General features: G+C 35.3%; 1 protein-coding gene across 1 annotated transcript in view; it reads right to left on the bottom strand.

Moving 5' to 3' along the window:
• Positions 1 to 12,336, bottom strand: part of Mid1 — a 54,253-nt gene continuing 41,917 nt past the window's right edge. The window contains exons 2-3 of the mRNA XM_068772988.1: positions 2,568 to 2,925; positions 1 to 329 (exon numbers count right to left, since the gene is read on the bottom strand). Of these exons, the coding sequence (XP_068629089.1) occupies positions 1 to 329; positions 2,568 to 2,925 (687 nt within the window). The remainder of the gene's footprint in view (positions 330 to 2,567; positions 2,926 to 12,336) is intronic.

Here is a 12,336-nt window from a genome sequence, read left to right as displayed (position 1 = left end):
CTATAACCTCGTGTCGCGCACATACACTGGTGTGAGCGCCGTCCGGTGGAACCTCACGAGTGGCACAAGGATGGCAGCGGCCAGTAGGGTGGAGGAGATTGGGAGAGCGGAAGGCGACATGCCTGCCGTCGTGCCCGCTTGGTACGGAACAGAGCAGGTGGGCGCTCGATCTTCCACCGGCACGCATTTCTCTGCGGGCGGGCGTAGCGGCTCGGTAAGCCGCGCGTCGCAGCGGTAGCACAGACGACCCTCGCAGTGCCAGTAACAGCACTCGTCCGGCCCGTAGTTCGACTTGTTCGCCTGCGCCCCGGTCTCTGGTATCCGCGCGTCTATAATGTACATCATATTTATCATTTTTATTCCATAGAAACACTGCCTGTAATAAACACTACCAAATCTGTTATTTGCAACCCCTCCTTTTAATTATTGAAAAACGCTCAATGCAAGTCGCTGTCGAAAATATTGTTGGAAATCTATGAGGAATGTCTATGTCCAGCTGTGAACGTCCTACGGCTAAAATGCTTAATACTTTTTGTCTTCAGTCTGTTATGGATTTCGTAATATTAATGTACTTCTAGAGGTGATAGTTTTCAGAGCATTAGTACCATCATAAATGGATTTTTGCTTCTTGGACACCTAGGTTGTAGTTTTCTCCTAAATCACCATACACATATACAAACCACAATATTGAAAGAACAGATAGTTTAACCAAAAAACAATTGTTCAGTAAGTAAAGAGAAAACCAAATTGAGATTTATTTGATAAAGCGATTCGAAATGAGTGAAAAAATGCTTTTAGATAATTTCAACCAACGTAACTACTTTAAACACAGTAATCACTACAATTATATGAATCTATGATATGTAACATGCACTATGACTACGGCAATGAGATGCTAAAGCAAGAAAAGACAGTAAAAATCGTTGATTTTATAAAGCAAAATTAGATAACATAGTTAACTGTATAGAAAAAACTTAAAAATTTTAAAAAACGCAGATGGAGTTAAAAACGATGCAAGATATTTTTAACTTACGTTAAAAAAGTCTGCTTTATCTTTAAGTCTCTTTGAATATTAAACTTTGATACTTTCCACAAAGAAAAAGAATCATATTTTAAATGCACAATAGAAAAATGTGCGAACTGTAGATATTATAATCAATTCTACTACATTGTATACATGTGCACTGTAATAAAAAAGCAATCTTAAAGCACTCAACAACAGCTTCGTGATCGGTTAACAAAACAAAAGAGGATAGTAGAGAGAGAATACAGAAGCAACAATTGGCTACTGCAATGTGTGAAAAGAAACATAAAAACGTCTGCATTCACAGCAGAAGCCACTATTTGTTTCGAGCTCTCTTGTTCTGAGCCCCGGCCAAGCGATGGTGGGAGCTAATCGCGCCTAATTCAAACCTCCCCCGCTGTCTGAGCCGAGTTCTCGACACCGATCATTACCCATTGTGAAAACCAACAATGCTACGTTGCGTAACATGAGTGATATGTGTAAATTAAATATTTTAGTTGTAAGACTTGTAAAAGGACAACATTCACGTCTTTTACACTATGCGTTTATCAAAATTATTAGATGGACAGATACGCTTGTATGTAAAACATTAAAATAAACCGGTAACACCTTAATTTCGCCTGGAAATGCTAACAAATATTTAATGAGTTTTAATATACGCATACATGTATAATAAAGTACAACAACATAGTTTCAAATAGTTTAAAAGTAGTTTATTTAATTAATGTTATCATAGCATTTAAAAGTTTTTTGTCATTTAAAATGCCTGTGGTACTTGGTATGTCGACTTATTTACATGATGCATTATAATGTACACATACAGCAAACACTGTTAAATTTCATTTAAAAAAGGCAACTCATGAGTTTCTGGCTGTCTCTTCTCAGCAAACCAGCATTACGAATCGGTTACCTAATGTCAAAATAATTAACGATTTTAAAGTGCGTGTAAATGTCTAGTTGAATTAAAATATTTTCAATTAGAACTGTGGGCTAAAAATAATATTATGCAGAATGAAATCGCTTGGACTATTACAAAAATTGTCAAGTGAATAATAATGATACTAGAACATCGCGCAGTATTCAGAAGAATCGTCGTCATCATGTCAGCCGATAGTCGTTCACATGTAGGCATGGGTCTCCCCCAAAAATAGCAACAATGACCTGTTTTGCGCTGCTAATATAACAACTTCCTTGATTATTGGTTCACCTAGTGAGAGCTTACCCACGCCGCGTTTATTAATTTGTGGTCGCCGCTCGAAAGCTTTTCGCCCCAACGGCCGTCGATTGACAAGCGATATGCTCTGCCCACCGCCATTATAGATAAGGCTTCTACGATGAGACCTGGGTTTGGGCTGTTATTCGACGATATTACCCGCTTCGCATTCCGTCACAAGGTTGTACGAAAGTACCAAACTGACTTAAACGGTTACAATTGCCTGACTAATAAGAATCTTCTTTGGATTTTGGCTTTCCTGTTGACGTTTAGCATCTTACCAATTAACTTTATTGTTAACTGTGTGCTTTAGTAATAAATTGCACCAACCGAGGCATAGGAACGTGGGCTCGCCGGCGTACTGTGTCGGATAGGCAGGCGCGCGGTCCGCCGGCAGGAAGTAAGGGCAGTGTTGCTCGACCAGCTGGCACACGGAGAGGCAGGGCTTGAGGCGGACGAGGGGCCGCCCCGGGCCGGCGGCGGCGGCGCGAACCCAGCGGCCGACCACGCCACCTCCGCTACGCCGCCGGTCCAGGTGCCCTACGCGCTCCAGGTGGCGCGCGTGCCAGCGCGCTGTGTGCTCGCCAGGCGCTCGCCGCGACCTCCCACCCTCCTCCGAACCCTCCTCCGCACCCTCTTCCACCCAAAGCGGCACCATCGTGCTACACGCCCAACGACGGTATGTCTCCTGTAAATATCAAGTTTTACAATTAAAACACTGAACAGAAATATAAACGGCTTGTTATATGCAGATTTTTAATGTGAACTTTTCTTTTCAAATCAACATAAAACAAGTGTAGCTTTTAAAAGTGTACTTATGGCATATTGTTTTATTATAATTTCATAATATTTTTATATTTTCATGTTATCGCCGGTTAACGAAGCGCAGGTGGGCCTCCCTCCTCCTTCCCTGGGTGGACCAACGGCATAGTTAAGGTCCCGGGAAGTTGATGGATGCGAGCAGCGCCAGACCGGTCATTGTGTCATATTAATAATCAAACACACCCACACAGATATGTCCACCAAGACCAACAAAACAGACATCGATTCTTCTAATTAAATATTCAGTCACATTTAGATTACGTCATGGATTGTAGGTTTGAAAGTTGCAGTAGTTTCGATTGATTTTGTGTAGACTCTATCTTTAACATTGTCTAACAAGATGTATCGAACGACCTTAAGCCGTATGATCGGGGCAGCTAATTTCATAAAGTTTGGTTGTACATGCGTTTTTTCATTGGTTGGGTGGTTTGTGATACAGTTCTTTGACAACCAGACAAGCGAGAGCCAGAGATACAAGCTTGTAGTGCATATTTTTTCTGCAATTATTTATGTAATACCATAAATACTTTAAAAACGCAAATAAATTTGGACCACTGTATAATGTGATGCTTTTGTTAATTTTAAAATAAAAAAATATATAGTTTCATCATCTATGACAAGGCGTGCCGTATTTTGAATATTTTTTTTATTTGCTTTATCAAAGTAGAATTAGAATATCTATTAAAAAAAACCTAATAATTGATGCAAAGCATGTCATTTAAAAGTCCTTTTTCGATAAGAAGGGATTTCGTATAAATATTATTCTAATTCTGAGTTCAATCAATAACCAATGTAAATATTTATTTTGGTAAAAATTCCAGAAGCAACTGCCGGAGACGGCAGGTCTACATAGTTAAGTCGGAAATCTACAATTATTGTCTATAGGGGCGTTACAGGAATTTCCGCTACTTCTCCCAGCGCTAACGCATTTCGAAATGGTAGTAACATAACTAACATAACATTGGTGTAGTAATAGCAACTGACCAAGTCGAGGTTCGGCTCTTCCTACAGCCCTTGAGTCGCCCTTGAGTTTTATTGAGTAGCTGCCACTTCAAATCCAGACAAAATTTTAAAGGCAAACCAACAAATTTATCACAAAAAATAGTAAAAAAAAGTATCATAATTAAAGTACAGTCTACAAGTTATTAAGAGAAAGAAATTAATGTACTTAAGCTTAATAAACATTCTTACGTCACGTTAATAGAACTTCGAAAACAATGTACGGGATTATAAAGAAATTTTCAAATTTACAAGGTGTACGTACTGCAACATAGGATCACCTTTCGCTCGTGGCAGAGCGGTGACGCCCAACCCTTTTCTATTTTATAGCAACACCGCATTTTTCACTCCCACAGGAAATCAAACTGCGGCGAAGCAGTGATTAATTAGTTATTCAACGGCCGCGGCGAAACGACGCCCATCTCTATCACATGCAAGAGATGCAGGCGACCAATTATTATTGTCACGGAACTAAATTAATTTTCTCCTCACCATGCGATTTATTAACGATCTTCTTCAACGTTTTATTATTATGTTTCAAACAATAGATTATAAAGATTTTAACAAACTTAATATCTCATAGCACAGTATAGATTTAATAGTCGTCAAAAGTAATTGACCTAAATAAATCCAGAAATACTTATGTTATGAATAGCAAAAAAATTCATGACTTTTTTTTCTTAATTGCTCATACTGGTACGTCTCAAACAATTCTAAAGTAGAAAACAACAGTTTTTGTGTTTAAACACATCATGGTAACATAACTATTTTAATAACTTACTGGCTAGTTTTGCTCCGTAAATGTCATATTTAATCTGGCTTTTTTAATTGAATGTTAATGATATTAATCTAATTATATACGAATAACCTTTTCTACATGTGATTGTTAATTTATTGGTTTCAAGAATATATACTGATTAAAAAATTAGCACTTTGTAAAGTTATAAGAATGCTTCATCATCATCATCATCATTTTAGCCGTAGGAGGTCCACTACTGGACCTAGACCCTCTCCCTCTTGATTTCCCAATGCCCTGTCGTATTTTATTAATTTATAAGTATGTTCTCTCTTCTATTCCTTTCTTTGTTAATATCGTTAAATTTAGCAGCAAGTGGTAAGTCTTTTCAACTTCACTATTATAATTAAAAATTAACAAAGAATTAGTATGCTACACTCGATATTTTCTCTAGGACCTCCCTAGGTTTTAAAGGTTGTCTGGTAGAGATCGCCTCGAGCGATAAAATCGCCTTTTGTACCATATGAATTGTTTCTTTTTTTCCTGTATTTATTGTCTATTGTGTAAAAAAAAGTGTTAATAAATAAATAACAAATATATTTTCATCACAAAAAGAATTAGGAATACAAAACTAATACGTTATTAATACTAAAAAAAACTACTCCGGACCTATCATTATCATCACTACAATCTTAGGACGTCCACAACTGGTAATATGCCTCCTCCGATGATTCCCAAGACTAATGACAGTGGAAACTGCATTAATATAATGTAATATGGAACAAATTTGCTTCATTGTGGCAATACCTATGTATGTATAATAGGAAATTTTAAGATAAATTAGTCCCCACAGACACAAAACGGGCCACGAAGCGTAAATCTCTGCTTTGCCAAGTGACGACGTTCTGCAATTAAATCCCTCACCCCCCTGCCCTTACCTTGCCGCCCGCCCTATCTTAAGACGCGTGACAAACACCGTGCTAATATCGGACCTCGATACTTTTACAGACATTAATTAAAATGGCTACTTAATTTCTGCAAGTGTACTTTATTATATAACACAATTTTACTTTAACTTAAACGTTACACGCACTAAAAAAACCTTCTCGTACTTTTTAATTAAATCAATAAGATAAATTAATTAGATTTAATTATAGCTCGCGACAAAAGTATCGTTAATAATATATTCGTTTGTTCTGAAATAGCAATAGTTTTACAATATAATAATATAATAGAGCAGATGGCCGCTAGGGCAATAAGTTTCTGTAGTGGAAACTCTACATTAGTAAGCGCTGTGTAAGACCAGCGTGATAGGCATACGTCCTTGTTGCAGTTGTCGAGTGACGGAGGATGTAGTTCGTTTCCAAGCGGTATTTTTGGGAACCTATTGAAAAGGCCTTTGTTCATCAAGGTATATCCTACGGCTGAAATAATTACGATCATGAAAAACATAGGTTGAATTAAGTCTCTAATTTCGTAAGCAGTACGCACGGCGGCAGAGAACTAAGACTTGCGATCTTATGTCACGGTTTCGTTTTCCGGAATACAATCTTAAATAATTCACACTTTTCCATAAATTATTTATGATTGCTACTGCTCACAAACAAGTTTACAGAGGTTGGGTAATAGCGTCCTCTGCGTACTACAATACCACATTGCAATCGCCAAGCCGCCTGCGTAGCTATTGTAGTATATGCTTCCACAGACATCTTTGGGGCAGACCTGTACATTGCAGTAAGTCGACGGTGACAAGTCTGCAATTTAAAACTAGCGTTCAAGTAGTGTATATTTAAAAAATACAACAAAAAGGTATTCCCACGTCGCACATGCAACAATAGAGTGTAGATACCTGTAGTTCTATTTGATGCCCTAGAGAGTTATTAGCTTGTTGCGGTCTTTAACAAATCGGTACAAATGTGCATAGTGTCGAACAACGTCTCTGTGGATTGAACAGTTGCCGCTATGATTACTGTCGTATTCATATGTTAATCACACTGAAAACTAGGCATTTATATATAGAAATCAATATGCTACAACTGTAACTTACAATTTTTGTCAGTAACAGCTCTAGTTATTTTTACAACGTGATAAAATTTATGTAATACATACAGGATTGTCTATTCACAACACATATTATTCTCTTTAGTGCATGTGTTCGTAGGTTTTTTAACGTAGTCAATGAATAAATCATTAGCTGTCAATTAATGTTTGTTACACCGTACTCAAAAATTAATGGTTTCAGAAATAATAAATACCGTAATAATAATATAACAAAGACTTTAAAATAATTATTTTCTGTTTCTATCCGCAGATTTTGGGCTATCAGATTACAAAACTGCCCAGTCGCATTCCAATAGAAAATAAATAGTTAATGTAATATATTTCAGAGTGATCACAAATCGTACACAACTTAATTAAATGAGTATATAAAATAAGCTCATGTTATTAAGTTACTAATTGTTTAAAAGCTTAAAAATAAAACCTTCTAATTAACAAAGCTTCCAATAAGTCCAACGATTATCGCAATATCAGAAAAATTGAGGTCATTGGTATTAAGCTCATAATTAATTTAGAGTTTGTTAAATATGTTTTAAATATAACAATTAGTTATTTTTTCTGTTAAAAAATACAAAAAATTACGCTTCAAATTCTGCTCTCGTAATAAAAAAATTACATATATCTAAAATAATAAATACGTAAAGAATTAAATACAAAAAATCGTATATTTCTTTCCTGATCTTAATTTTGTAACGCGTAGTTTTAATGGAACTCAGGACACCCTGCCGCTGCTTTTTATAACTGATCACCGTTTCTGAATTGGCATTTGGCACCAAAACCTCAGTTAAGGTCATCAATTATGAAGGTTTATACAGGTACCTCTGTTCAGGCAGCTACACATTACTTTATTACTTTATTTCCGTGGAACCCTGGCCCCCAAGAAAGGAGCTTAGGTTGTATACGTTTAGCATTCAAACTCAAGGGCACCGGAGAAGGCCGAAACTTGATCTGTTATTGTTGCCTGGCTAACTTTACGACTTCGAAAAGCGTTAGCGCTCGAAGAAGTGGCTGAAAAAACTCCAGCAACGCCTCTGCCAATAATAATTAAGAGATTTCATCCCCTGTAATTTACCGGCGGTCTTCAGCAACTTTTTTGAGCTTTTTACAAAATATACATTTGTATCGGTCAGTGATCGAGCTAAAAAGCATTAAGGTTGTTAGTAAAGAATTTCGGATAAAGAAAACAATCAAGTAACCACCAAAGGCAGGCATTGTTATAAATAATTCGTCTACATAGTAAACTGATCAAATTTTTCATGGGTCTTTTTTAATTTTTATACTTTATTTCAAGTAATGGCCTAAAAAACTATTAGTACCAAGGACTTAAAAAAATCTTTAGTAACAAAAACAAATAAGGCTTTTAGTCACATAAGGTTTAACATTAACGGTAAATATGACAAGCTAGTGTTTGTACATAAGATTGTCAACAATAAGCTTATTTTAATTATATTATACCTTTCTCTGGGGAACATAAAATTAGTAACTCTTTTGTCGGTAACCGTGTACAATATACTCTCATGTAATGTCTTTAAATAAATAATCATGTAAATAATTAATGATGTCTTATTAAAAAATCCATTACGCAAAATGAACGATATTTAAGTAACTGTAAAATTAGATAATTAATTGTTCTACTACTATATTAAGGATATTGCAAAAGTGTGTTTGTGTGTAAGCTGTCTAAGCTCCGGGCGACTTTGACGTCCTTGTATATTTATGTTAAACAATGCCATAATAGAGTAAATCAAACTGTTTCTAGTTTTCTTTAAAATAGGCTCTTTATGATTTCCGTTCTTTTCATTAGAAATTAAAGTGGTCAATGTAAATCATGTGAACATGAATGACATTAATCTGACAATGCTATAATTATTAAATACTACCTTTAAAAATGTTAAACTATTCCATCTTAACTTTGTAATTGTCGGCCAATTACGTACTCGTTAAGGACGTAACGTGTTAGACGCCGGTGCCTTCACGTAAGTTATTTATTCAAGTGGAAGCGTAATGCTTCTCTAATGGCTAAAGTTGAGTCATAAAGCTATATAAGGCAGCAGTGATGATCGAACAGGGAAAACAACACTCACAGGCGACGAACCCGTTGCATATTTTAATGCTTTCTATAATTATTTAAAGGCATTACTGGTATTTTAAAATACAACGATCAAGTTTTTAATGTTGGTAGACTTTTATAAAGTTTTCTAAGATACATATCTTCATCAAATTTACTTTTTTACAAGTTTCTTTTTTTTAATATAGACTACAATGAAAGTTTGGTATTAAAATTTGTAAAAATAATGATTGATTCGACAATGCATATTTTTGTTTTTATAGCGAAATATATTCAGTGTATTTATATTTCTAAAGAGGTGTTTCGAAATTTGAAATTATTATTTTACAAGCATTCATCATCATAATCTTCAACAATACAATTTCAGAACGTTCATTGCTAGAAATATATCCAATAGGACTGGCTTGGAACATCCTCCTAATTAACATTTTTACCACTGATATAATCTATGTTATTTATAATGATTACCGTAATTAATATTTCCATTCAATGCCGGGGATTTTTCTAATTAGAAGAACGAAAGTAACCGATATAACTTAAGCGGATCGGCGTGTTAATGTGGTGGCTACATAGTGCACAGAACAGAAGAGAGATATAGAGTTTTAAAGTTCTCGAGTGGAGACCCCAGTTCGGGAAACGTGGCGTAAAACGTTCACCCAAAAGGTGGACAGACGATTTTGCGAGCTAAAATCATCAGAGGACAGTGGATGTAGACCGCTTCCTACCCGTCTTATTGGAATTCTATGTATGTGTTAAAATGGTGATTATGATGAGATCCATAAAGAATAATAGATAATGTGTTGACTGTGTGAGATTATACAATAACGTAATCATTCTAGACATAAAAAGCCCTGTTCTGACACGTGTATGCGTGTTGAAAGTATGTTAACGATGTCATAATGCGTCGGCAATTTGCGGTTTCCAGTGTCCATTTGTACGTGACAATAAAAGTGTGCTTAATAAAATCTTCCCCCTATCAGGATTGTGATTCAATTATCTTCAAACATAATTAATTACGTCTTTAGTGATCCATCTCTTATTAAAAAAAAAACGCTTTTTATGTATCAAAGCACCGTGCCGCGAGGTAGAGCGACGATGTATGTAATAACGAAGATGATATATTCATAGTGCATTATATTGTTTAATGCACATTTACAGTTGTGGGTTATTCCATGAACATAATGATTGGTTCGTGGTGAAAAAAAATCTTTAAAGGGATGAATGTGTAGCTCATTTGTCTGCGAAAAACATTTACAAGTATTTCTGATCAGTCCTATATAAAATGATAACTTTGAAATATGTTATATTAATTAATTATGCAGCGCAACGCCAGTCATCGGGGCGATCTTAGGTGGATGCCTATATCTTGCAGTGGACATTCATTGGCTGAAAAGAAGAAGCAGAATTAATTGTTTAAAAGAAATTGGGAGATTTTTTGACAGGGCGTAACATACATTAATTAACAGTAAATAAGCAATATATTCACTCCTTTAAAGCCTTCACACCTGAAATCAATAACTAATGTTTATGACATTTGTATAGTTAACAGAAAACATAAAAATATTTCATAAAACAGTAGTATGTACATACTATTTTGTGTTATGCAACACTCTCTCACGAAAGCAAATGGTAAGGAAACGCGGTACAACATCGACACAATTTTTATATAACATTTTCATGTTAAAAAAAAACTCTCAATTTTAAGGAAATGTTTTTTTTCTATACGGGCTCTAAATTTAAGTCGAAATTTCTTTCAATAGTATATTTGTTAAGGAATTTTAACTATCTCTCTCTCTCTCTCTCTCTTGTTCTCCACATCAAAACTGTCACCAGAGGTATCCATGTCATAAATGACCGACTTTGACATCTACCCATTGTAATGTTGGGTAAGATTATAGAACTACAAAGCTTTCAATTTATGATATTCCGGTCTATTAAGGAACATAATCAATTAAGGGACCGCATTCACGCAAAAAGCGCTCAATAAACCCATTCATAGAGCATTACGTCGTCTCAATAATCTAGCATTTCTAGTTAAGTCTATAACAGATAATATCCGCCGCTTGATGGATGAGGCCCGGCCGGGCAAGTGCTACGTCACGCCGATCAAATCACACCGCAGTCTGCCCTCGCATCACAATAGAGTAAGTAACCTACATCTCACTCTGTTGTAATAACTTCCATTCTTGCAAAACAATAACCACTATGATTTATTGTTTTGCACCCGATAAATTTCTGATATCGAAAACGTTTCAATACTATCCAAGTAAAATTCTTTTTTTTAGTACACATTTTGATTGGTCATAGCTGAAAAAGTTTGAAAGGGGTAAATGTGTAATTCATTTCCTGGCAGTTACTATATGGTATACGCTATGTAAAAATTAATGGTTTTAAAAATAATAAATAATGTAATGAATTAGTCAAAGCGTTTTCAAAATTCGTATTATTATACATACATATTAAAATGAATTAATCTTTACTATCTAACGTTGCAGATTTTGTTTGCCAGAAGTTACTAGCTTGTCATGTTCCAATAGAAAAAACATATATTTCAGAGTAATCACTTTATACTAGGTAATTTGAAATGAGTATAAAAGCTTTTTGCTGACTAATGCGTTCACCCCTTCAAAACTTTAATACCTATAACCAATCACCCTTATTACTTGTAATCGTTGTTATTAAAGTTTTGTAATAAGATGAAAGACGAAAACATGTTTGTGTTTTTACAGCGGAATATGTTCGATATGTGTTTATAATCTTAAAAGCGTCGATTTTTTAAGTTGAAGTTATCGCATCTGCGACTTTTCACATAATATATGTATGTATATTCTTTAAAATGATAACCATAAATGCAAGCTCACATTCGTCTGTTACAGTACAGTTTTATAATAAAGTATGTATATCAAACACCTCTAATATGCACTTCTAAAGCTTAAATCATTAAAAGCAGTAGAGGAGAAGTGACAATATTTTAAAGTAATGAAATATATAAGAATAATGAATTGAAAACATTAGTATTTGTTTTAAACGGCTTATCTTAGTTCCGGGATGGGCGCTCCCCTCTAAAGCCCGCGTGCGCCGCGGAAACGTCTGATCAACGCGCTCGGGATAACGCGATAAGAGGATTAGTCCCGACAGCCAGGAAAGCAGATTGTTTGTGTACCGTTTATATTGTTAATATCACTCTTTATTGATGCGATCGCCTGATTTCGTACCGCGCTTTCTCACCTTACGTTTTATTAACGAAATCTCCCGCGGAAATTATATACACTAGCGAGAAATCAATTCTTACTCTCTGGTTTTTAAATGTATAGAAATTTAATCGCTGGCTATAAACTTATGATTCTACATAATTTGTAAATATTTTAGGAATATTATAATATAAAGCGCATTTTAAAGGTGGTCAGACGACATTG

Source organism: Battus philenor, unplaced genomic scaffold (assembly GCF_028537555.1).
Source record: "Battus philenor isolate CCGP_79_NKW_IND1 unplaced genomic scaffold, ilBatPhil1.0.hap1 SCAF_5, whole genome shotgun sequence".
NCBI classification, from domain to species: domain Eukaryota; kingdom Metazoa; phylum Arthropoda; class Insecta; order Lepidoptera; family Papilionidae; genus Battus; species Battus philenor.
The sequence above is the reverse complement of the archived record's forward strand: the minus strand, read 5'-3'. Positions and strand labels throughout refer to the sequence as shown.